The sequence below is a fragment of the Dendropsophus ebraccatus genome, chromosome 13 (genome assembly GCF_027789765.1).
Source record: "Dendropsophus ebraccatus isolate aDenEbr1 chromosome 13, aDenEbr1.pat, whole genome shotgun sequence".
NCBI classification, from domain to species: Eukaryota; Metazoa; Chordata; class Amphibia; order Anura; family Hylidae; genus Dendropsophus; species Dendropsophus ebraccatus.
In genome coordinates this window covers 16,121,756-16,148,867 of record NC_091466.1, presented here as the reverse complement: position 1 = coordinate 16,148,867, position 27,112 = coordinate 16,121,756, and the positions used below count along the sequence as shown (strand labels likewise).

The window sequence follows — 27,112 nt, the reverse complement described above, 5'->3', positions numbered from 1 at the left end:
GTACATGCGATCGGGACCACCGCAGCATGGCTGCGGGACCCCCGATCATTCAGTGACAGAAGCTTATTCTGTCACGGAGTACCTTAAATGCTGCAATCGCTATAGATCGCGGCATTTAAGGGGTTAATGAGATGCAGCTCTGGGATGGCAGCTGCCTCTCATTACCTCCGGCCCCGGACACACTGATGTGTGTGGGACCGATCTCACTGCAGCGGTCCTGCACACATCAGTAAGCCCCTCAGTCAGGAACGTATATATACATACCTACTGTGCGGGGTATGTGCAGTAGGAATGTATATATAAGTATTACTGATGGTAAGGGGTTAAAAAAATTTTTTTACATCATGGTCACTTATCTTTCAAAGCTCCTGTCTGAAGGGAACAGCAGTGTGCATGCTTGACACTTGGCTGCCTTCATGTAAACAAAAAATCCTTTGTGCATAGGAGATAAGAATGGTGGCAAAACTCTTTTAAAAAACCTTTAACATGCTACTGAGAGTTTTGATCAGTCGGGTCTTAGAGTACAGACCCCCAGTGATCTGCATGGGCTGTCATGTGATCAGCATTACCAGGCTTCATCACTGGAGTTTTTCTTGTCATAAACAATCTGATGAAGCCAGGTAATGCTGATCACATGACAAAGCACAAAGTCATAATGTAAAACTACAAAACTGTGAATGTGTGAACACAGCACAAACATCTATGGGGGAGTGGAAGTTATGTTGTGTTCAGGTCCCATATAGGCATGGACTCGAAAAAACCTCCATAGTGCACAATGCAGGTGTATTCTCAGAGTCTCATACCTTCTATAGCCCTAATACACGAGGTGAAGCTGTGCTGTAATCCTATAGAGAAGCACAGTATTATCTCTGTAAATGTAAGGGAGACTGTGGGTACTCTACCTTGCCGACATTCTCCTTGTAGGATACAAAGTTATGAAAGGTGAGATCCACCATGTCTGATCCCGTGATGATACACAGAGTTTTGGCCAGGAAATTATTTTCAGGAAAGTCCAGGTTGAAAACTTCTCGTAATTTCTGGCTCTGTAAATAAAAGGGAAATGATAAGAGTAAATAGAGGTATATATACTACACAGTACAGCAAACTAGGACTTTAGGATGTGCTGTGAGCCCTGCCAAACACTCAATTGCTGTGGCCTAATCCCAGCACCTTTTAAGAGTTCATACTGAAGCCAAAGCAATATCTAAAATAAAAAAAAAATGTAAGAGGTTTTCTATAGGGCTCAGGCTACACAGTGACCCACCAGCCTTGTTTGTGGTAAACTGATAGGAGTGATAGCAAACCACTGCGGTCACCTACAGCAAAAATAAAACTGAAAGCGACCTCACTGTGGGTAAGAAAATCCATACGGTTGTTTTTTTTTTTTTGGCTTTTTTTGTGCCAAGACTTTTATGATTATTTTGCAGCATTGGAAACCACTGTAGTTGTAGCGGTCATGTTCAGTTGTATTTTGTTTTTTGTTTTTTTTTTACACGTGTTGCAGTGTAACCGAGGCGTTAAAGGAGAGGTTTGGCGAAATTTTTTATTTATGTTTGTATTGCTCCCCAAAAGTTATTCAAATCATCAAATACACTTATTACTGCTTATAAAGTGCATTTTCCCTGCACTTACTATTGCATCAAGGCTTCATTACTGGATACAATGGAGATGTCACTTCCTGGATAACATGGTGATGTCACTTCCTGGATAACATGGTGATGTCACTTCCTGGATAAACATGATGATGTCACTTCCTGGATAACATGGTGATGTCACTTCCTGGATAACATGGTGATGTCACTTCCTGGATAACATGGTGATGTCACTTCCTGGATTAAATGGTGATGTCACGACCCGACTCCCAGAGCTGTGCGGGCTGATGGAGAGGATGATGGCAGAGGGATGCTCAGTGTCCCTCCAGTGCCCTGTATCCCTCTGCCATCATCCTCTCCAGAAGCCACAGCCCGCACAGCTCTGGGAGTCGAATCGTGACATCACCATTTTATCCAGGAAGTGACATCACCATTTTATCCAGGAAGTGACATCCCCATGTTATTAAGGAAGTGAAGCCTTGATGCAGTAGTAAGTGCAGGGAAAAAAGCACTTCAAAGCGTTTCCCGTAATAAGTGTATATTGTGATTTGCATGACTTTTGGGGGCAATACAATACTTTACTTTAGTAAAAAAAATTTGCAAGACTTTAAATTGTATTACATCGCTTCAGGCCCTAAATCCATCAGACCCCAGATTAGACCTCTAAACTCAAACAGCAGACCACTATCACATGTCCCTAAATTATCAGACCTCAGACCAGACCCCCACATTTTTAAATCCAGACCCCAAACTACTTTTAGCACATTTAATTATTGGACCTTTGGCCAGATAAAGTGTAAACCCCACACCAGACCCCAATAGAGACCCCCTAACAGATGCCTCACTTTCCTAGATGTCCCCCTGAATATGCTGAATCCCAACAGATGCTTCCCCTCGTATCCGCTTCCTCACAGTCCCATCCGCCAGCCTTCCATCAGGTTCTTCCTGCTCATGTGCTGGACGAAGAATATGGTAAAGGGAATGACTCCAGTCAGAGAAGATGTCACCTATGAATTGCTGGATGTAAATCATTGTTCTCCCTGACTGCTGTGGGTCAGTAATATATTCCTTGGTCCTGGACTGTGTTGTACTGAGCATGGTTCTGGTACAGTATCTATGAGCTCTACTTGATTTTGGTACCATCTTAATGTCCTGAGCTTGGTTCTAGTTCCATATTAATGTAGTTTGCTTGGCTCTGTTTTCATACACTGAGCTTAGTTCTGGTACCATTTTACCAAACCTTTTTTGTACTGTGTTTATGTACTGAGCTTGATGTAATAGGGAAAAAGATACTATTTAAAAAAAAAATAGGGGCAGGACCAGAAGATATATGAAGATAGCCTCATCACATGACCAGCAAAGAGAGGAAAGATCTTATGTAATGTGGAGGGAACGTAGTAGCAACGCATTAAGCCTGCTTCCTGAAATTTCCTGGTGATTTCCGTGTCACGTCAAACTAGGCTAGAGGAAGGGGTGGTCCCCGAAACGGCCTTCACCTGCGTCCATCCATATGTTCCCCTCCCTGCAACTCAGATTGAATAAAACTACGAGCTTAAGCCAAACCGGTGAGTGCTGAAGCTGTTCTGTTTAAACCATATGGAAATTTATGTTTGAGAGTAATACCCCTCTTCCCCACCATTGTTTTCAACTGTATCGGCATTCTGAATAACAAAGCAGTGTTAGCCATTCGCTAGCAACACGTCAGCCGATCGGTGACACAGCTGCTATGGCTCTTACAGGGGTAGTTATGCTGCCGACTCTTCTGGAAAAACTTACCACAAGCACAATGGGAAGAGTTTTTTTTTGTTTCGCCTAACATCCTGAATGTTATACTAAGGACGGTGACAGCATCCAGACTCGGCAGTACAGAGCGCGGAAAGATTCACAAGGTGTTAAGCAGCACTGACAACCCGAGACTTCCTCAATCCGTCACCGTGTGCTTATGTAATGCCAAATCACTGGACAGATATAACTTATCTTCCCTACGAGGCTTATAAAGGAAGAGTCGCTGCTGACGTTCCCTATCACTACAATCTAATGCGCCACGAATGACCGGGAAAGCTTTCCTGCACCGAGAAGCGTTCTATGTAATAATTATACACACAAAGGGGGGGGGGGGATTAACCCCTTCCTAACCTGGCAAAATGTCAGTATCTTATGTTTTTTTTCCTCTTCACCTTATTTATATGGGACAAGGTATCCTTTTTATTGGCGTCCTTCATTTTACCATATAACGTAACCTTTATGTCCCCCCACTTGGGGACTAGTATAAGTAATTGAATTGTAAAATCGGTAATCTGCCAGTACAATGTGTGTCAGGCAGTACTAGCAGATCTGTTACAGCTGAGCCTGCTGTGTATGGAGCAGGCTCAGCTGCTAACCCATGATGTAACTGGATGTCATTGGTTAGCTATTTTTTTATATTCCTCCCTTTTTTTTTTACCCTATTTTGTCTCATATTGCAATCACAATATTCAGAATTATTAAAAGGGAACCTGTTACCAAGACTATGCTCTGTAATCTATCCCATCATGTTATAGAGCAGGAAGAGCTGAACAGATTGATATATATCTTTGTAGGAAACGATCCAGTATAACTTATAACTTGTTGAGTAAAATCGCTGTTCATTCTGTGTTAAGGAGTCCAGTGGGCGGTGTCACTCGATGGACTAGACTTCTTAAAGGGGGACTCCGGTGATTCCCCCCCTCCTTTTAAATCAACTGGTTTTAAAAAGTTATATAGATTTGTAATTTACCGCTATTAAAAAAAAATCTTCCAATAATTATCAGCTGCTGTATGTCCTGCAGGAAGTGGTGTATTCTTTCCAGTCACTGTGTCGGACTGGAATTAATAAACCACTTCCATGAGAGTTTAGTTGGGGAAAAGGTCCGAAGCAATGTAAGCAAATTCTTTTACTGAAAGAGTAGTAGGTGCTTTAAACAAATTTCCAGCAGATGTGGCAGGTAAATCTACAATTATAGAATGTAAACCTGCCTGGAGTATACATATATCTATCCTAAGGTATTAAGAAGGGAAATACTAATAGGACAGACTAGATGGACCAGGGAGGCTTTTTTTGCCGACAATATTTCTATATTACAGCAGCTGATAAGTACTGGAAGACTTGAGGTTTTTAAATAGAAGTAAATTACAAATCTATATAACTTTTTTAACACCATTTGATTTAAAAGATTTTTTTTTTGCACTGGCGTACCCCTTTAACATGGAAATATTAGCGATTTCAATCAATGTCTAAAGTTATATAGATGTCAGAAAGTGTCAGAAAGTCATATAGATTTGTAATTTACCTCTATTTAAAAATCTCCAGTCTTCCAGTACTTATCAGCTGCTGTATGTCCTGCAGGAAGTGGTGTAGTCTTTCTAGTGTGACACAGTGCTCTCTGCCGCCACCTCTGTCCATGCCAGGAACTGTCCAGAGCAGGAGAGGTTTTCTATGGGGAGTTGCTGCTGCTCTAGACAGTTCCTGGACAGAGATGGCAGCAGAGAGCACTGTGTCAAATCTATATAACTTTCTGACACCTGTTCATGTGAACGATTTTTTTTCTGCTGGAATACTCCTTTTTAGTACAGTAAGCAGTGATTCACAGTGCATGACAGGAGTCCCTGCTCCTCATCATTCTTTATGTAGAGTCCCAGCATAGGAGACCACATACTGAGCAATGACGAATGCTGTGTGCCTCCCTGCTTAGTTACCCCTTACTGGGGCAGGCAGTCTGCTTATAGTATTTCCACTTGCAGTACAAAAAGTCAAAAGTTTAGATGTTTGGACATTCTCTTCATTCCGTGATTTTTCTTTTTTCTCTCTACGTTTTGGGTTCGTAGTGAAGACATGAAAACTATGAAGGGATCACATATGGAATTAAAGGGGTATTCCCCTCAAAAATAACTTTTCATGTGTTGCTGCCCATGGTCAGACTAACATCCTTCCATACTTGCTATTATCTATTCAGTCTTCTTTCCCCAGTTCTGAGCTGCTGCTTTCTGCTGAAAACATAAAAATCTGTGTGTGAGCTTTTCTCCCCCCCTCCCTTCTGAGACGGCTGATGTAAACAAGTCCCTGGTCGGCTGTATCTGCAACATTAATCAGAGTTTATCAGCAACTTGACCTCAGAATAACCCTCCCAGTATTACAAAGTAGCTGCAATGTTGCAGATAAAGCCTGCCAGGAACTTGTCAGCCGTCTCAGAAGGGAGGGGGGAGGAGGGGAGACGAAGAGATAAGCTCACACACAGATTTTTGTGTTTTCAGCAGAAAGCAGTGACTCAGAACGGGGGAAAGGAGACTGAATGGATAATAACAAGTATGATAGAAATTGTTAGTCTCACTATGGGCAGCAACATATCAGAAGTTATGTTTGAGTGGAATACCCCTTTAAGTAGTAAACAAGAGTGTTCAACAAACCAGAATATTTTTAGGATTTTAGATTCTGCAAAGTAGCTTTGGTGATAGTTTTGCACACTCTTGGAAATCTCTCAATCACTCTTATAGGGTGGTCACATGCAATGGTTTTCAGGAAAAAGGTAGCCCTATCAAGAGTTTACTTGTGGAATTTTTTGTCTCCCCATCACACTCTGCTCTCAGATAGGGCAGCAGGAATCCTCTGGCAGGTTGGCTGTAGGCAGATCTCATTCTGCCTTTTATATAGGAGCACGTGTAATTAGAGAAATTCACCACCAGGTGTCACTGTTGCCTTATAAAAACACCAAAAGTAACAACATGTAGTACACCTAATGCAGGTTTAGGGGGTGCTTTCACACGTCCAGGATCCGCAGCAGATATGAATGTAATAAAATAAGGGCCCTATTACACCGGATGATTATCGTGCAAAATATCGTTATATAGTTCGAATTTAAACGATAATTGTTCTATGTAATTGCAGGCAACAATCAAAAATGGTTTGTGTGTCGTCGATCGTTGATTTTAGATCTAAACCTAAAATAATCGTTAATCGTTCGCTGTAATTCCACATTCGTTCGCTCAAGTTCCGCATTTTTTCACTAATCGCTCAGTGTAATTGCACATTGTCCATTCTTTTGCTGGGATCAAAAGGAATAAATGATTGTAATAACGATCGCAATAACGATCTGTGTAATATGGTGAACGATTTCAGGTTAACAATAGAAAATCTCGTTTGTGATCGTTTATAGTTAGTCGTTAATCGTTAAAAATCGCTCCGTGTAATAGGACCCTAACTGAACACAGCATCAAATCTGCTGCGGATCTTGTGCGTGTAAACACCCTTACAGAAAATAGAAACACAACGCAGATTGTATCCTAATATTACTAATGTTATACATGGAAGTATTGCTTTGATATCGTACAAAACAATAGGATGGTGATATTTTAAAGGGGTTATCCAGGATTACGCTACATCTGCTCCATACACTTTGAAGTAACTGAGCAAGGTTATGTTCACACGGCTTACAACCAATTGTGTTGCTATCTGCACCCATTTCCACAGTCATTGTGCATCCCCCTGTGTATTATACATGTATATTACTAGGTCTTCACCACGTAGTCTATAAACCAGGATAATATTGGCATACAAGTTCTCCTGTCATCTGTATACAGGAGTATAACTGCTATATAATTGTACAGCTGCTGGCACACGGCCATATTACCCTCGCAATTCTGAAAAGAAAATATATTCACAACTATAACTGAGGACTCTGTATACTGTGAGGAACATGGAGTCTTCCAGTACTTATCAGCTGCTGTATGTCCTGCAGGAAGTGGTGTATTCTTTCCAGTCTGACACAGTGCTCTCTGCTGCCATCTCTGTCCATATCAGGAACTATCCAGAGCAGGAGCAAATCCCCATAGAAAACCTCTCCTACTCTGGACAGTTCCTGACACGGACAGAGGTGGCAGCAGAGAGCGCTGTGTCAGATCGAAAAAAAAATACACCACTTCCTGCAGGACATGCAGAAGCTAATAAGTACTGGAAGACTTTAATCAAAATAAATTACAAATCTATATATGTTTGTGACACCAATTGATTTGAAAGAAAAACATTTTCTCCAGAGTACCCCTTTAAGGCCCTATAACACACACTGATTATCTGTACAAGCTTATCGGCTTGATTGCTCAAATTTAGCATTTGGAAAATTGTTGGCCATTGCAAGTACATCTCCCTGAGTAATAGGGGATATGATGGCTGATTAAAGCCGCCTAGCCACAGTTGGTGGAGCACTGGCCTCATGATCATTGTGTAATAGGCCTAGGAGGCAGGCGCTCATGTACCTCTGGGCATCACTGGGTCATGTACTACTGACACCTTCTGTTAGGTGATTGGAGTTCTGGGATGATACGTATAGGGTGTCAGTGTAAATGTTGTTTTATAAGATGACAGATTAGCGTTGTGCACTTGTAGGGAAATCACCCCATGATTTATGGCGTCCTTTGAGCACGAGCAGGACTCACATTACCGGAGAACACAAATTTTCTGGTGACTCTCTCCAATCTGTGACCTGGCAATCCTAGGGCAGCATGTACAAGGCATCATAGCCACAAAGGGCAGCTGCTGCGGAGTAAGGGATCTGCTTTCTGTGGATTTACCTACTCCCATTTCCTGTGCAAATGACACCAGTAATCATATCCGACTATGCAAATCCTGGTCACCAGCGGAGGAAGGAGAAGGCATGGACTGAGACCGAGGTCAGGGGATAGCCAAAGGATTACTGAATTTGTATGACCGCTATGGTTGGTACTCTAGGCCTAAGTACAATGAAACAGCATTCATCCTCTTGTGTAATACTGGGTGCTCTACTACCTCCTCTGGGACTTACATGTACAGCATAGCTCACAGGGATACACCGTATATACCACTGCCCTTAATGTCAATGGGACTTATGCAAACTGTGTTAGACAATCATTTATGTTGTTCTCAGCTTCCTGGCTATCTCTAGTCGCCATAAACAGGTGGCTGGGTAACCATGTTTAGGCAAATCCGCCCACCCCCCCAACATGTTAAGTTAGTAGTAGGATTGCATTGGTGTTAAAGAGGTACTACAGTACTTTGGAGAAAAAAAAAAAATGTTTTTAAATTAACTGGTTTCACAAAGACATGCAGATGTGTAATTTACTTAAAAATCTCCAGTCTTCCAGTACTTATCAGCTGCTGTATGTCCTGAAGGAAGTGGTGTATTCTTTCCAGTCTGACACAGTGTTCTCTGCTGCCACCTCTGTCCATGTCAGGAACTGTCCAGAGCCGTAGCAAATCCCCATGGAAAACCTCTCCTGCTCTAGGCAGTTCCTGACATGGACAGAGGTGGCAGCAGAGAGCGCTGTGTCAGACTGGAGAGAATACAACACTGCCCGCAAGGCATACAGCAGCTGATCAGTACTGGAAGACTTGAGATTTTTAAAGTAGAAGTCATTTACAAATTTGGATAACTTTCTAGATCCAATTTATTTGAAAATATATATGTATATTTTTTTTATCTCCAGGTATCTCCAGTACCCCATTAAAGGGAACCAATGAGCACGATTGTCCTGATATGGCTCTAGGCTACACTCTATAGATCTACTACGTAGCTCCCCAGCCGCGGCTGCAGCAATACGTTTACATCTGGGAAAAAGGTGTTTGATTGAGGCGCGCAAGGCCGGGAGAGTGGCGGCAACTAGTCATCAGGGTAGAGAGACTAGTCACAGCTCTCTGTCTGTCAGCGTGCAGTGTGGGGATGACTGACAGGCCACTAACAGCTGAGCTGTGTATTGTAGTGCACTGCATTATGCCTGTCAGCATTATGCATCTGCCACATACATGACAAGCCCTCGGCTGCCATGAAAAGCAATGGACACCCGGCAAACGCGTCACCCTGACTGTGATTGCAGTATTCTTGCTGGTTTCTTTCTGAAAAACACAGGAGTATGCAGAATTCCATGTGTATTTTCATTTTTGCTATTGAAGTGAAAGGAAGTCTGAACTGAAGAGTGAAAACCTCAGCAGACATCTCTCCAAGAATGTATTTATACCCTGGGCTGTATCTGTAAAAGGGGGACATCCTCTAAATATAGAGGGAATAAAGCTTTTACACCAGCAGGAAAAGGGATTCTTTACTGTAAGAGCAGCGAGACTATGAAACCTTTATAATGAACTCAATAATTATCGTTTATAGTCACTAGATTATGGATTTTTTTAAGCTATACCAAGTCTGGGTTCACACTGCGTTTTAGCAGTCCGATTTTTTTTCATCCTTTTTTGCAAAACAGACGGACAAACAGATGAGTTTGTGTGCATCCGTTTTTAATCCATTTTCTTCCATTATAAATCAAAACGCATCCGTTTTTTTTAACGTACTTGACCTTATTTTAGTGTTTTGTGTTTAGTGTTTTGATCCCTCTTTTTAAGGTGGAAGTCAATGGAAAAATGGATCAAAACGGATGCACCCAAATGCATAAGTTTTTAATGCGTTTTTTTTTGTGTGCATAAAACGGATGGAAAAAACTGTTTGCAAAAATGAATTTTGAACCCAAACTATGAGCATTTTTTTTCTTATGTCATCCACAAAAAAACATCAGCATTGAACTTGTCTTTCATTTGTATTTGCAGATCTGCAAAGAAAAATTTATTTTGAAGTGTGCTTAAATAAAAATGGAATGCTTGGAATGATGTCAAAAGCCTTTGCCAACTTCAGAACACCCTAGGTTTGCCGGGGACACTATCCGCAAGTATAGACAGCATATGGCTGGACAGCTTTGACTTCTATGGGCGAGTCAGTCCCGCAAATACAGACTGTATGAGCGTGTCCTATTTTTATGCAGACAGGACTTTCTGAGAATATATTGAACCTGCATACTGTCCGTAATTAGGGGCAGTATATGGATAAGTATATGCTCATGTGAAGGAGGCCTAAGGCCATTGTTTGTCTTAACACCTAAAGGGGTTGGACACTTTATAGTAAAATAGTTCAATGTACAGTATTAGTAACTGTACTCACTGTATATACTGACAGCAGCAACCTGTGTACCTCATAGAGCTAACATCAGACTCCGCTCATTCAGGCTGGGCTGTCCTGCTCTGTGATGAGTCTGTCCATAAGATGGCTGACATGGAGGAGCATGTGACCATGACTAGCCCCCCCAGTGTCCTCCATAGGCATATACAGGCTCAGTGGTGGACACTGGGGGCGGGGCATAGTCACATGCTCCTCCATGTCGGCCATCTTATGGACAGACTCACCACAGAGCAGGACAGCACAGCCTGGAGGAGGGGAGACTGATTGTAGCTCTGTGAGGTACACAGGGAGCGGCTGTCAGTATATACAGTGAGTACACTTACTAATACTGTACACTGAACTATTTTACTATAAAGTGGCCGACCCCTTTAATGGAAAGGATACAAATGCATATGTTAAAGGGTTTGTTCACCCCAAAAAATTCTTTCAAATCAACCAGTGCCAGAGATTTGTAATTTACTTCTATTAAAAAATCTTGAGTTTTCCAGTACTTATCAGCTGCTTTATGTCCTGCAAGAAGTGATATTCTTTTCAGTTTGGAGAGCAAGAGAGGTTTTCTATGGGGATTTGCTACTGATCTAGACAGTTCCTGGACAGGGGTCGCAGCAGAGAACACTGTGTCAGACTGAATAGAATACACCACTTCCTGCAGGACATACAGCATCTGATAAGTACTAGAAGACATATGGGCCGCATGAATGATGCAACAATTGTAAAAGCAGCCTGGCTCAGCAAAAAAGGAACGACAAAATGAGTACAGAGTTCAATGTTCACTTGCTGCAGCCTATTGGCCTGCACTGTCACTCCTCTCTCCCGGATCTGTCACTCCTCGCTCCCGGAGCCGCCATTTCTTGCTCCTGGTGCTCTCTAGCTTTACATAGATACCAGATGCTGTACCAGGTTCGGTATCCAGTAAAGCTAGTTATTGATACACAGAACTGGGAACAGCCGAGTGCACAGCTTTGTCGTCCTCTGCTACTGCCCGTGCTCAGCTAAGTGCGGACAGCAGATGAGTAAGAGATTTGCTAACATGTAATGGCAAGCTGTACATGTAGTGTCCTGGTAGGGGTGGTCCACTAAGTCTTATGTCACCCGGGTCAAGGTAACTCTGTCAGGTGTCACACAGGGGGACGAAGATGCCTTATTGCACTTTCACCACTTGGTGTCTCACTCTCCCCTAACTGTACTGTCAGAGCACAGCTGAAGAACAAGGGTTAACTTTTGCACTGTATGTTCTTTGTTTAGACCAATCACAGGTGCAGGTACCTCACACAGCTCTTAACCAACTACACTTTTTCTTTCTCCTCTTTCTTACACAGCCCCACCAATAGGAAGTTAGACCCGGTCACTATATAAGCCCAGTTAGTTCCTGGTGGGGGGTCTTTTGTCAGCTGATAATCCAACAAGAGGGGTAATCCCCCCTCTACGGACGACCTTGTCCATGCCAGGGATCCTTCTTCAGTTGTCAGGACAGTCTAAAGAAGGTACAGCACTGATCCTCAGTAAGACAAAGTGCAGCAAGCCGAAGTATCTTACTGGTTTCACACGGCTATCGTGGGTGGTCTTGGGAATTTTGCTTTGCCCAGTTGTATAGGCTAGGGGTCCGTACTACCCAACTTGGCACTCTCTGAACTGGTTGGGCAGAAGGCGGTTAGATATATATCTATACTTGAGTATGAGTATTCTTCTTCACTATAATTCTCTACTCTAATCCCAGCATAGTAGACACCGGAGACCCACAAGAGACCAAGAGGAGTACAGACAGGTGGGCTTACCCTTTTTTTATGCGTATTAAATTCTGCAGCCGACATCTTTACAAACTCGGTACAAACGTCGCTACCAAACCAAACTTTTTGCAAAGTTCGTAACGAATCACGGTACATAAGATTCAGTTCGCTCATCTCTAGTGAAAACACATAACAAATCATGTGTTTTGACCCTATGAGCCCAGCCAAATAAACTGGTAAATATCAAGACACAATAATAGTAATGAAGCACCAGGAAACGGATGTCAGGATGTTTTACAATGCGGGGAATATGCCAGGGATGTCTGTACAATACTGCAGAGGGGTGGAGGATCAGAGTTGGCCATCAGTACAATGATAGAACGCAACACAAAATGCTAATATGCTGATCATTTATAACAAGGAATACATTATGTCCCTGGAGAAGATCTACTAAAATAAACAAGGATGTTAGAACGTTCCTGTAGGTTTTTGCTATTTAAGAGGATGTCATTTATCAGCATATTCAGTGTCAGGATTCAGCCTCAGGCACATGGGACACAGGTGCACGCAGCCTCAGCTAAGGGACATGGAGTTCCTATGGAGCACTCAGGCACTTGGTGGATACTACATAGCAGTAGTGCATGGTATTGCAGCACTGCCCCATTCAATGTAATAGGATACAAGAAGTGCGGCATTTACTAGTATGTAGGTGCTGGCTTGCAGACAATATAAAAATATGAAAAGGCTGGAGTGCCGTGACCCTAACAAACAACTGATGGGTGACCGATCTAATATTGATGGCTCATCTTGAGGGTAGGACATTTATCTTAAAAGACTGCATGACCCCTTTGGGGCAAACACACACTAGACTGTGAGTACAGATAGCTGTCAATCAGTGAGTAAGACCGCCCCCTGGACTCCTAAGTTCAGAATGAACAGGAATTTAAATGGGAAGTCCCATGAAAATAAAGAAGCAAGGCATGAAGGGGGGGTGCTGGACCTAAACAATGTATACTTACCAGTCCCCGTGCCTCTGTACCAAAGCATTGCTCCTGAGTCCCAATGGTGGCCATAGGCTGTCATTTGCGGCTGAAATCTGGGTACGTCGCGTACCTGGCTCTTCCACCTGCAACTTCACGCCCAGCTCAGCCAGTCAGTGACTGGAGTGGTGTCCTGCCCCAGTCACTGATTGGCCGAGTGGGCAACTGTTCAGCTTGGTACGTGATGTTGCAGCTGGAAGAGCTGCAGCACATCAGCGGTTGTCAGCTGGGCCCGGGATCGGCGCTACATGGGACTTATGCTGCGTTTACATGGAACAATTATTGTTCGAATTTGCACGATAACGATCGAATTCGAACGATAATCATACGTGTAAACGCAGCGAACGATCAAACAACGAGCAAGAAATCGTTCATTTTGATCTTACAACATGTTCCTAAATCGTTGTTCGTCGTTCGCAAAAAATTCGCAGATCGTTCGTGTAAACAGTCGTTCACCGATTTAACCTATATGCAAGAGGGTTAAACAATCGCAAGACTATTTTTCCGCACGATATATCGTTCCGTCTAAACGCTGATCGTTATAAAAAATTGTTACTTCGAAATCGTAAATCGTACGATCGGGCTAATTATCGCTCATACGCAGCATAAAATAGGTAAGTAAACTTTATTTATTAGGCTCCTGCACCCCTTGATTTTTCTGCTTTTTTATGTCATGGGATGTACTGCTCGGAATGCTTGATTAACACGACAGGTTCTCTTTAAGGGTGCCTTCACATGGACCGACTCGCAGCTTATTTTCCGCAGAAAATCCACATGGTACAAATAAACGCACAAAATACGCTGCTGTGGGAATACATTGCCATTGAGTTACATAGTAATCATTATTGCAGCGGATTTCATAGCAATAAACCTGCAGCGTGAAATAGGCTGCGAGTGAAGGCACCCTAAAGGGGTTTTTCACGATTAGAAAAACATGGCTACTGTCTTCTAAAAAAAAAATCTCAGTTTTTGTGTGGTGTTACAGCTAAGCTGTGTTCACTTCAATGTAACTGAGCTGCAATACCAAACATAAACTGAATACAAGAGTAGCGCTATTTCTGGAATAAAGCAGCCATGTTTTTCTAAGCCCTGTTAATCCCTTTTAGAAGGTGTAAGACAGCAGCCGTTCTGTGACATGGCCGTGTCACTGAACGGCAGCTGTCAGTGAAGTTCACGCTGGCCGGTAGTACTTCAGTAGCACAACAGTATCGAACAGATGAACTTCACTTCTTTTGATTTTGAATGCAGGCGCATTCAGGTGTGCCCGCATTCCAAATCACCATAGCAGACAATGTAAAGTGCAGCTGGAGTTGCACTTTACATTGTCTGCACTGTCAGTTTTGTGCGGCCGCTATTCAATGAAGTGTGTACACTCCGGCCGGGATTCCATAGGACACAATGTCATTTTAATTTTCAATAATTAGAGATCAGTGTTGCAATGGTTGTTATTTATTGAAAATTTATGCTGTGTGAACTTAGCCTAAGACTATATAATTCATTACAAAATAGCAAATAAAACAGTTGAGGAATCCAGTTCAATGCATCTGTTTTGCAGGGATGGACACCCAATAATAAATGAAATACCTTGGGAATTTTGGCATATTTTCCAAATCGTGTGTCCCGGATGGTAGTCAGTTCAATAAATTCAATTTCCTGTAAAGGTGTTTAAAGCAAAAATGACAATTAACTAAAGAGCCAGGAGTATAATACTGATTCTCATATAAAATCAATATATCTGAACACAAATTTTAAGCAAGGTATTAAAGGGGTACTCTGGTGGAATTTTTTTTTTTTTTAATCAACTGGTGTCAGAAAGTTATATAGATTTGTAAATTAGTGTTATTAAAAATTTCCAGTCTTCCAGTACTTATCAGCTGCTGTATATCCTGCAGGAAATGGTGTGTTCTTTCCAGACACAGTGCTCTCTGCTGCCACCTCTGTCCATGTCAGGAACTGTCCAGAGCAGTAGCAGATCTCCATAGAAAACCTCTCTCCTGACAATACCTAACATGAACAGCGGTGGCAGCAGAGAGCACTGTGTCAGACTCGGGAGAATACACCACCTGCATGCAGCAGCAATAGAAGTAATTTACAAATCTGTATAAATTTCTTACACCAGTTGATATATAAAAGTTTTGTTTTTTCCTTCAGAGAACCCCTTTAAATATCTTTGTCATTTACTTTGCATTATGTAACTCTTCTTCTAAAAGCAACTTAGCACTGGGTGATGAAGCAAAGTCCTAGGCCTATAGATGATCTTGCCTAGTTACTCCTGGCATGTTTTTTTCTGTTCAGACTACGGGATTCTCGTGGATAAATTCTGCGGAATTCCGTCAACTGTACACGCTCACAGACGCGCGTCTTTCTGCCGACTCCATAGACAGCATACTATGGGCCGGCTGATTCCGCATTCCATCGAAAGAATTGTCACATCAGAATGGTGTCTATGGAAAGAGGCGCGGCCGTGAGCGCATACAGGCGATGGAATTTCGTGGAATTTATCCGCGAGAATTCCGTAGTCTGAACCCGCTCTTATAGTGAATTGCAGGTGCAATGATGCGGCCCAGCTCTTTGCTCTATGCTACCTTGTCATTGCACATGCACCACCCAGAGAGGTGTCGATGGAGAGGGCATGGAGGAAGACCGGAGAGGCGCTGCTGGCCTAGGGCATAGCCACTCTAGGCCCCGCCTCTTTGACACTGTGCTGGAGAATTAAAAGAAGTTATTAAAGAAAGTAACGGCATCAGCAACCAAACGGATCCCTGGACAGGACATCGAATGAAGGCAGCTATCCAATGGTAACAGCAGTTTAGGGGGGCGGTTGGTTACAGATTCTATTTAACTTGACTTCACTAAGGTCATAGCCCAAGGCCCCAAACCCTCACTCCCGCAACCAACTCACTCTATGTCCTTTCCTAATATATTCCCAAACTAGTAAAGGACGGCTGTATAGACCCTTTCCTTGAGCCCATCTAACCCGCTGTCTATGATGACCCATGTTTTGTCTGTGTGGTGTAGGCTACAGCCTAATGCAACATATAAGACATATAACATGTAGTAGGTGACAACACCCTCACCTTGCTCTGGAAAGTCCAGTACAGGTAATAACCTTTTGGGTCAACACGTAAAATAACTGGAGACGCTGTAGATGTTTCCTGAAAAAAAAAACAGATATGAGAGAGTGAAACACTTTATATATATACAGGAGTCTGGTAATGGTCTGGGCACTTAAAACCGTTTTTAGGCAATGCTTTTAATGGGAAACTCTTAAAGGGAAGCTGTCACATTAAAAATTCTGCTCAATCTACCCACGTCATGTGATAGTACAGAAGATGAGCCGATTGATTTTAAAAAGATTCATAATAACCTGTAATTTAATTACTGAGTGGGCCAGTGGGCGGTTTCCTGGATGGATATGTGTACACAGACAGTTGTCAGTCGGTAAGCATAGCTCTATAACCCCACCAATATGTTATTTTTTTTTAATGTCGGAATACCCCTTTAACAATTGTTCTTAGTAGTCAGGGCTCTGTTGTTCTAATACAAGGATGCATAGGAGAGAAAGACCGGTGTAACATATGCCAGTGCACTCTTGCACTGGATTTATCAATAGGTACGTCAGCCATAGAAATGTAGGCCGGCTTGGAGCAGGTGAATATTTCAACTACAAGTTAAATCTGCTAGCAGGTGTTAACCTTTTTGTATATATGGCATGTATGAAGCCCCGCCCACTTGGCGAGTGCAGCGCAGATCACACAAATGTGTCTAATTTTGCACAAACCAATGGGACTGTGCTAAATTTGATGAATTTAAAGTAATATTCACCAGGTGCAGTATTTAAGTAATTACCCCTATAGAGTTAAAGGGGTCTCAAAAGTACAACATATCAGTCCACATTATGGATGATGGGGGAATTCATCAAGCAGTTACACTAGTTTCTGGTGGGGCACATTTTTGTACAACGCCTAATAGCTCATAAATTTGCAACCTTTCAACAAATTTACACAGCTCTCCCAACTTTTGAGTGTAGTGTCCCACTACGGGTGTTTCTTCTTGTCTTAACACACCCAGGTAAAAACTAGTTTGTTCAGGTGTCACACCAAGTGATTTTTAGCTGCATTTTCCACTGCAGCCACTAGGTGTCTCACTAACCCTGTGCACAGCTGCAGTATATGTAAAAGGTTATGCTATGTGTTTGTTTATTGTTTTATTGAGCTGACTTTCTGCACACTTCTTTTCTCTCTCACACACTTTCTGTCACACCACCCTATAAAGGGGTAGAGATTTCCTCTTAGGTGGGCAGTAGAGGTTTAGTTACTCTATAGAGTGGATAGGACAAGCCACAGGTTCCTGCTGCAGTGAATTAGGTACACCTTGCTTAGGCCAGTTTCTTGAAAGGCCTCTTATTCTGGCTAGGAGCAAGTATCTCACTACATGCAGTGTTAAGCCAAGAGGTAGGGTAACCGGGACCATAGGAGAGGGCCCCTTGTTTACGCATTCTGCAGTCAGGACAGTCACCTCCTAAGTATAAGACTGGTCCCCAGTAAGTCAAAGAAGCTAAGAGCTGAGGCTACTTACTGACAGATGCTCGTCCACTTGCGGTTAGGCTTCAGTGGGAACTACACTTAGAGACAAAGACCTAGGACTTGTACTACCTCTCAGGACGGTTACAGATACTGGGAGGCAGAAGGCGGTCAGATGAGTTAACTGGGACTTCACTAAACTTGAGTACAAGAAGTTGACTAAACGATTCACATATCTTTCTTTACACACATCCCAGCAGAGTATTGTACTAACTAGGCAAGGGCTCATACCCTGCCCCTACAGCACTCTCTCAAGATAAGTCTTGACCTTTCTTCTACTACTGTCTGCTCAAGTCTACCTCTGAAGTTGTATATTTTGCACTATGTAATTTCAGTAAAGTTAAGCACTGTTTAAGTTAGGACTGTGTCATCTCTGTCGCCGCACCTACACTCTCACAATTGTTCTACCTAAGGTCCGGTGAACGTGTGTCCGGGGTGGGTACTACCACTCTTGGCCATCGTGGCAAATAGCCCCAAAACGCCAAAGCCCACCAGCTACATATAACATCTGCACTAGCACCTGGGGCCACGCCAAAAGTGCAGAGTAAAAGACAAGTGGCCACAATGGCCGACCAGAGTTGCTATGATTTTGCCAGTGACCTGGTGTAAATCGTAGCGGAAATCTACGTTAGCTCTGCGTTGGCACATTTCTATGTGTTGCACATAGCTGGCACTGCAGGCCGGTACCTCTTAATAAATCTGCCAAAGTCATCCATCACAATGAGTTTGCATAGACGGGCGTGACTATGTTGGTTCTAGTAAATATCCCTCAATAAGGTTCAGTCTGAAGAAGAATAAAACCATGTGCAGAGAACCAATGGAACAGTTGCCCATAGTAACCAATCAGATGCCAGCTTTAATTCTTGAACCCTTAAATCTGATTGGTTGCTATAGGTTCACTGTTCCTCTCCATAAATCTCCCCTTTGTACCTATAACTAACCATACAATCAATGGAACTTACTGGTGGTAGAAATCTCATCACGGTGTAAACTATAAGAATCAGGTAAGGATAAAAACCCACATCTGCTGAACATTTGTTCCAAGCATCTACTACTCTTTCAGTAAAGTAATACTTTGTCACCTTTTTTCCCTCTACTATCCTTTGACTGTGCCCTATAGTTCTTGTGTTCAGTTTCTTATTAAAAACACTTCCCTCCAGAACCTTATTTAGTCCTGTAACATATATAACGGTTTCCATCATGTCTCCTCCAGACTATACAGATTTAGATCCTTAAAGTGTCGCTGTCATTATTACTTTCAAAATCTAAATCAACAGTAGATGTGATATAAAGCAAGTTTGCTATTAACATTCATTATTTAATTTTAGTTATCGTGGAAAACACAGCACTTCCTGTTTTCTGACTTTTTTTTCTCAAAGAGTCAGAAAACAGGAAGTCCTGTGTATCCCAGGCCATCTGAGCGCTCACAGAGAGAAGGCAGTCATGTGATTGATGGACACATTGAGCTGTGACTCTGTATTGGCCGGAATTCTTGTGTTTAGTCAGTTATGCTCAGCCAATCGCGGCTGAGCAGCTGATGACGTGGCAGAGGGGGGCCGGCATGAGGGACGGCTGGAGCGGTCCGGCCAGCCTCCCGAAGATGACGTTGTTCGACCCAAGATGGCGGGGTCGACCGTAATCTAGTGGGTATACTGCACCACACTTCCGGGGGTGGGGGGACACTGGGAAGGGGGCCATTTACTTACATAACACACATTACAAAGTTGTAGAACTTTGTAATGTGTGTTATTTAGTGAATAATTTTTAAACGCCACACTACCCCTTTAAGTACCTGCTCAGACAATCAGTGACTGCCGCAGTGTCCTGTCACTGACTGGCTGAGCAGGCAATCCATCAGCCGGGTTGTGATATTGCAGGGGCAGGAGCTTCAGGAGGCCAGCAGGGGTCTGTGATGAGTGATACAGCGCTGTGGGGGCACAGGGACAGGTGAGTATACATTCTTTACTATGTTTTTGCACCCCCTTGCCTGCACTTGCCTGCACTTTTTTGTGTTTGCTGGAGTTCTCATTTAAAGGAGATGATTTAAATGCTTATGCAACGTTATATAGAAGTGTCTACATGATGTTTTGTCTTACTTGCAGTTGATTTGAAACCAGGAAGTGTCAAAAACATCTCTCCGTCCGATCCACATTGTCTCCAGGTCCATCTGCTCCTCCCACTGCACGTCTAGCTCAGTGGGCCTGGCCTGTCTCCTGAGGGGGCGTGCTTAGCGGGAAGGGAGACATAGTGGAGAGGGGATGGAGTGGGAGTGGACAGTAAAAAGGGCAAGGCCTAGTTGAAAAGGGGGCAGAAGTAGTGCTGTTGGGGTGGTGGAGCAAAGGTAGAGGCATAGTGGGGAGGGGATGGAGGTAGTGGAGGTGTAAGTTATGGGGGGTGGACAGCAAAAAGGGCAGGGGCTAAGTGAAAAGGGGGCAGAAGTAGTGCTGTGGAGTGGTGGAGCAAAGGTAGAGGCATAGTGGGGAGGGGACGGAGACATGGCGGGGGCCTAAGTCCGGGCGGTGAAGAAAAAGCAGACACATGGCAAAGAGATGCTGAGGAGGCAAAGTTATGGCGTGTCCAAAAGATGACGTCTTAGCCGTGCCCGCGAAGACTACAGGGAGATGTAGTCTTATTGTTACGCACGACCAGAGGAGCAAGTGCCATACAAACAAATATATAGGCATATTAGAATATTGGGCATATTAGGCATAGAATAGAATATTCGATCCCATTAAAGTCTATGGGAACAAGTATTCGATTATTGAAAAACATCTATTCGACCACTTGGAGGTAAAAAACGGAAGCTGGGGGATTTGAACGCTTATCGAATATTTATCGAATATTTGGCGTACTATTCGATAATATATGATAGATCGAATACCTTACTACTCGATCGAATAGTATTCGCTCATCACTAATAGGCAGCACTCATCCAATATGATGTAGACTCCCCGGGTGATTGTGGTAGGATTACCCCCCACATCACCATGAAGCCACAGTAGTGTTGTATGGTCAATGAAATGGTTATTCACACAATCTGTACATATATCATAAGAAATACTTACAAATCATCACACACCATTCCCTTGTAGCCTGCCATTTCGCTGCCATTTTAATCTAGAAGTGACCGGAACGCAAGAGGTGACGTTCCATTGGAACGCAAACCACTCGGTGCATGTCAACATGGAACGCATAGCGGTAAACAGTTGTGTCATGTGATCGTATATGTATTTCAACCTGGAGTGCATTATAATCCCTGTTCAACAGCAAGGTAATAGTGGTTTTTCAAGATACAATGAATGGATGGAGATACTCTATAATCTTGTGACTACTCTAACTGAGGGTTTAATATCCTAATCAGTTGTTATCCTAGGCGATCCTATCCTAGCTAGAAGATACCCCTACTACTATTCATATAATAATGCAGGATACAGATCAGCCAAAAAAGTGTTCTAAGGGTCGGCAACACAAGCCAACATATAAATTTTTTTCTAAGGCTATCTGGAGTTCCCCTTTAAGTCCAGTTTTCACTAACTTCTGTATCATCTCTTTATGGGGAACTGTATAAAAGAAAGTCAAACAGAAACCATATTCTAAAGCTATTATCCCCTTGCAGCATTGTATAATACAGTGATGGCATAATAATAGATGGCGGCGTACAGAGTGTAGTTCAGTGTTGCCAAGGCTCTGCGTCTCCGTATGAGGTGTGCATGACGCCTTAACTGGGTTTTTCTTCTTCAGTTTTTTTTCCCTTTGCGCTTATAAGAATTTACTTTAATAACCCCCTCCCCCGCATATACTAGATCTGCAGACTAGGCTCTCCTGTATGTGACTGTCATAGTACAGCAAGTAAATAATATACCGTATATTTCTACAAATTTTATACACCCACAAGAGTGTAGACTTCAGATTTGTACAGAACCGGACTGGGAACAAAATTCAACCCTGTTACTGCAGAACACAGAGGCCGCTGTCTGGGTTACGTCAAACAAGTTTAACCCCTTAAGGACCGGGCTGAAATGGCCTTAAAGGACAACTCCGGGGAAAATTTTTTTGGGCTTATTTAACACACATTACAAAGTTATATAACTTTGTAATGTGGTTAAATACCTGGTCTGGCCCCCTTCCCCCACTTTCCGACTCCCGACCACCCACCCCGGAAGTTAAAGAATGTATACATTATCTATTACGGTCGTCACGGTCCTCTTCTCCCGGGCGGCATCTGGTGACGACGACGTCAGAGCCGGGGGGCGGTCCGGGTCTTCTTCCTCTTCGGCGTCTTCATTGAGAGTGAATGGGAGAGAAAAGGCTGCTGGTGCACATGCGCACCAGCAACCTTTTCATTGGCTGGAGCGCATAACATGGCTTCCAGCTTGCTCAGCCCTGATTGGCTGAGCTTGCTGGAAGCCATGTGATGCGCTCCAGCTTTTTCTCTCTCATGGACCCGGAAGCAAGAGACATCGCTGGACGGCGGAGGCAGGTGACGGTGAGGCGGACGGCGGGCGAATGGAGTGGCGATCGTCACCGGAGGGATGGTGAGTATGGTGTCTGTGTGTGTCTGTGTTTTTTTTTTTTTGGGGGGTCCCGCCGGAGTTGTCCTTTAAGGACAGAGACAAATTTTATGAATATGACCAGTGTCACTTTATTCATTAATAACTTCAGGATACTTTTACCTATCTGGCTGATTCTGAGATTGTTTTCTCGTGACATATTGTACTTTACATGTCTGGTAGATTGGAGTCGATACTTATAATGAATATTAAAAAAAAAAAACTTGAAAAATTGTGAAAAATGCATTTTTCCAACTTTGAAACTTTTCTGCTCATACAGAAAATGGTTCTGCCACATAAATTATATATTAAATAGCATTAGCAACATGTCTACTTTATGTTGGCGGCATTTATTAAACTATCTTTCATTTTTTTTAGACAATAGGAAGCTTAAAACATTAACAGTAATTTTCCAAATTTTCAGTTAAATTTCAAAATCAGATATTTTTAGGGACCGGTTCAGATTGAGGCTATGTTCACAATGCGTATGAGTACGTCCGTAGTGCAAACCGCGAATATACACACGTAGTTTTGAGGTTGATGCGTTAGCTTGAAAGTATACGATATACGCCCGCACAGTGCACACTACCTATGAGCTTACGGCCGGATCGTATGCGGCGGCATGAAAAATGAACAAGACCATTGTTTGAGGACGGAAATGTTCCAACTCACGGCCGTGGATTTCCATGCGGTCCCGTACGAAGAACTTATTTCAGCCAAATTGAACTTGATTTTTCGATCCAAAAGGTTCTGTGTGGTTTACGGGGCTGGGAGAAGATTTCCAAGTAAATGACCTGCCTCAGATCGCTTTGAAACAAGCTAGGGAAGCATAACTGTACTACGGGCGTATGTTCGCGGTTCGTACGCATCCAGTCGCATGTCGATTTTTCCCACCCCCGTAGTTTCAGCCGCACATGTACTCATACGCAGTGTGAACATAGCCTTAAAGTGTATTTGAGGGGACTGTGTGTTAGAAAGCCCCACAAAGCACCCCTTTTCAGAAACTGCACCCCCCAAACTCTGCAAAAGCACTTCCAGAAAGTTTTTTAACCCTTTAGGGGAGTCACAGAAATAAAAGCTGAGTGTGTAAGAAATTTGAAAATTTTAATTTTCTGTGCAGAGATTTTATTGTAATCCAATCTTTCATTATTGTAAACCTATTACCAGAGAAATGCACCCCAATATTGATTGCCCCGTTTCCGCAGTTTATAGAAATACCCCATATGTGGCCCTATTGCGCTATTTGACGCAACCACATGCCTCAGATATAAGGGAGCGCCTAGTGAATTTCAATGGCTCCGTTATATTTGTTCATTTCTGACTGTACCACTTCAGGTTTGCAGAGGCTCTGGGGTGCCAAAACCTAAAAAACACCCCTAAAGGGACACCATTTAGAAAACTACACCCCTCAAGGAATCTAACAAGGGGGGCAGTGAGCATATGGACCTCACTGGTGACGGGCACAAATGTGGAACAATGTGACGTGAAAGGGAAAATTTTCATTTTTTCACTTTCACAGCACAATTGTGCCCATCAACAAGGGATCCATATCATCACTGCACCCCTTGTTAGATTCCTTTAGGGGTGTAGTTTCCAGAATGGGGGGGGTTGTGGGGGGTTTTCACTTGTGGGGGGTTTTCACTCTCTTGCCAACACGAGGGCTCTGTAAATGCGACATGGCGTTCAAAATCCAGCCTCCAAAATCCAAATGGCGCTCCTTCCCTTTGGAGGCTTGCCCTGCACCCACATGGCACTTTATGTCCACATGTGGGGTATTTACGGACTATGGTGTAATTGCTCTACACATATTGTGTTTTTTTTTTCTTTTAACCCCTTGTAAAAATCATAAATTCATTAAAATTAAAAAATGTAAAAAATTTTATATTTCATTTTCACTCCACATTCTTCCACATTTGTGCCCGTCACCTGTGGGGTCCATATGCTCACTACACCCCTTGTTACATTCCCTGAGGGGTGTAGTTTCCATAATGGGGTCACTTGTGGGGGGTTTTAACTGTCTTGGCAACACAGATGCTTTTAAATGCAACAAGGCCCTTGAAATTCATTCCATCCAAATCCAGCCTCCAAAAGCCAAATGGCGCTCCTTCCCTTTGGAGACTTACCCTGCACCCGCATGGTGCTTTATGTCCACATGTGGGGTATTTTGGCTCTACACATTTTGTGTGTTTTTTTTTTAAATCTTTTAAAGGGAACCTGTCACACCCCCCCGTGCCGGGGTGACAGGCTCCCAACCCCCCGTTAGAGCCCCCTATACTCACCTAATCCCGCCGGCTCTTGCTTCTGGAGGTGGTCGGTTGATGAAGATTTCAGCCGCTGCAGCGCGACGCGCGTGCTGAGAGATGAGTCCAACGCTCATAGAGAATGACAGGAGAGTCCAGCGCTCCGTCATTCTCTATGGGTGTTGGACTCATCTCTAAGCGCGTGCGCCGGGCTGCAGCGGCTGAGATCTCCGTCACCCAACCACCTCCAGAAGCGGGACCCGGCGGGATTAGGTGAGTATAGGGGGCTCTAACGGGGGGTCGGGAGCCTGTCACCCCGGCACGGGGGGTGACAGGTTCCCTTTAACCCCTTGTGAAAATGAAAAAATCAAGACAAGATCAATGATTTAGAGTAAAAATTAAAAACAATTTTACATTAAATGTTGGTCTAGCCTTGATTTTTCTATTTCCACAAGGGGTTAAAAAAAAATGAACACAAAACGTGTAGGGTAGTTTCCCCTGAGTACGAAAATACCCCACATGTGGACATAATGTGCCATATGGGCAGAGGGCAAGCCACCAAAGGGACAGAGCGCCATTAAAAAGGCTGGAATGGAGGATGAAGGCCATGTCGCAATTACAAAGCTCCTGTGTGGCCAGGACAGTAGAAACCCCCAACAAGTGACCCCATTATGGAAACTACACCCCATAAGGAATCTAACAAGGGGTACAGTGAGGATATGGACCCCACTGGTGACGGGCACATATGTAGAACATGTGCTGTGAAAATAAAAAATATATTTTTTTTTCATTTTCACGTCCCAAATGTGGCCGTCACCAGGGGGCCATATCCCCGCTGCCCCCCTTGTTAGATTCCTTATTGGGTGTAGTTTCCAGAATGGGGTCACTTGTGGGGGGTTTCTACTGTCCTGGCCGCACAGAGGCTTTGTAATTGCTTAATGGCATCCTCTAATGGGAATGGCGGCCATACCTATGTAGCTGGGGAAAAGGGACAATTCTAATTTATTTGGGGGTATTAGGCCAATTATTAGTTTATAAGGTTGAAAATGACAGGTGTCCATCAAATTCAACCTGTGTTGATCCAGAGGAAGGCAAAAACCCCTCGTGAGGCAGACAACAGTAGCCTCATCACTGGGAAAAAAAATCCTTCCCGACTCCATAATGGCGATCAGAATAATCCCCGGATCAACGTGACCCCTGAAATAGGAATAAGGGACAGAATTTAGATAATGTAGAACCCCAGTGACGTGTGGTGCGCCTTGAAGCGATCCAGTATGCAGAGGCCGTGGTGATCAGGACAGGCGTCACACTGGAAAATGGCGTCCTTCCTGATCCCCCTGTTACCCCACACTCTGCACTTCTTCTGGGGTCTCCTGTTCTCCAGTGTGGGGGACGTCACCTGGAAAATGTTGCCCTGGTGCAATACGGGGTCCTTCATATCCAGAAGCGCTGGGTCCGCTCCATGGCTGCTAAATATTAGGGCTTTATTACGGCTTCTGATATTTTTTGGATTGTGCCCCAAGTTACAGTACCTCAGGCAGTAAGGGAGAGGGGGTGCTGGTATAAAAGTTATCCCCATACAGGTGGTAACCTTTATCCAGCAGTGGGAAGATCAGTTCCCGAACGATCTTCCCATTAACTCTGAGGATGGGGGGGCATCTGGGGGCTGGATTCGGGTGTCCCTTCCTTTATACACTCTAAGGCAGGGGCGTAGCTAATGTCTCTTGGGCCCTGGTGCAAGAGGTCATTTTGCCCCCCCCCCTTCCTCGACCATGCTATGCTATTGGTATATACATATCTCAAGACTGATATTACCAATAATAACAGTATATAGGAAATATAATCACCATACACATTACCGCCATTCTGTTACTAACCAAATCCTGTATACTGAGACTAATATTACCAATAATAACAGTATACAAGGGGCAAATATTACCACCACACCACTACCATCACCACCATATTGTTACTGACCAAATCCAGTACACTAAATCCAATAAAACAAAGTACCAGATTACAAGTAACAAATAATACCACCACATACTGACTAACACCACTGTTGCTACTGACTTATACCACTGCTGCTACTGACTAACATCACCACATACTGAGTAATACCACCACATACTGACTAATACAAACGCTGCTACTGAATAACATCCACTGTACAGAGACCGATATCACCTCATCCAGTCATATAGAGGTAGCCTCAGCTCTACACAGGTTCTTTACTCCATATACATTACAGTGCAGTTATATCTTCTGATCGGAGTTCTTCCCTTTTCATCGCCTTCTCCATCTGCCCTGGGCCGTTATGAGAACTTCTCCGAGCTACGAATCCACAGAATCTGCCAGACAAACATATTAGGCTCCTCACTCTGGCATCATCCTCATCT

The 27,112-nt window shown here is 43.4% G+C and overlaps 1 protein-coding gene across 3 annotated transcripts in view; it reads right to left on the bottom strand.

Annotated features, from left to right (window-relative positions):
- Positions 1-27,112, bottom strand: part of PLCB2 (phospholipase C beta 2) — an 82,846-nt gene that overhangs the window by 36,476 nt on the left and 19,258 nt on the right. For all 3 annotated transcript variants that reach the window (XM_069951137.1, XM_069951135.1, XM_069951134.1), the window contains exons 2-4: positions 16,418-16,495; positions 14,925-14,993; positions 903-1,043 (exon numbers count right to left, since the gene is read on the bottom strand). In XM_069951137.1, coding sequence (XP_069807238.1) covers positions 903-1,043; positions 14,925-14,993; positions 16,418-16,495 — 288 coding nt within the window. The remainder of the gene's footprint in view (positions 1-902; positions 1,044-14,924; positions 14,994-16,417; positions 16,496-27,112) is intronic.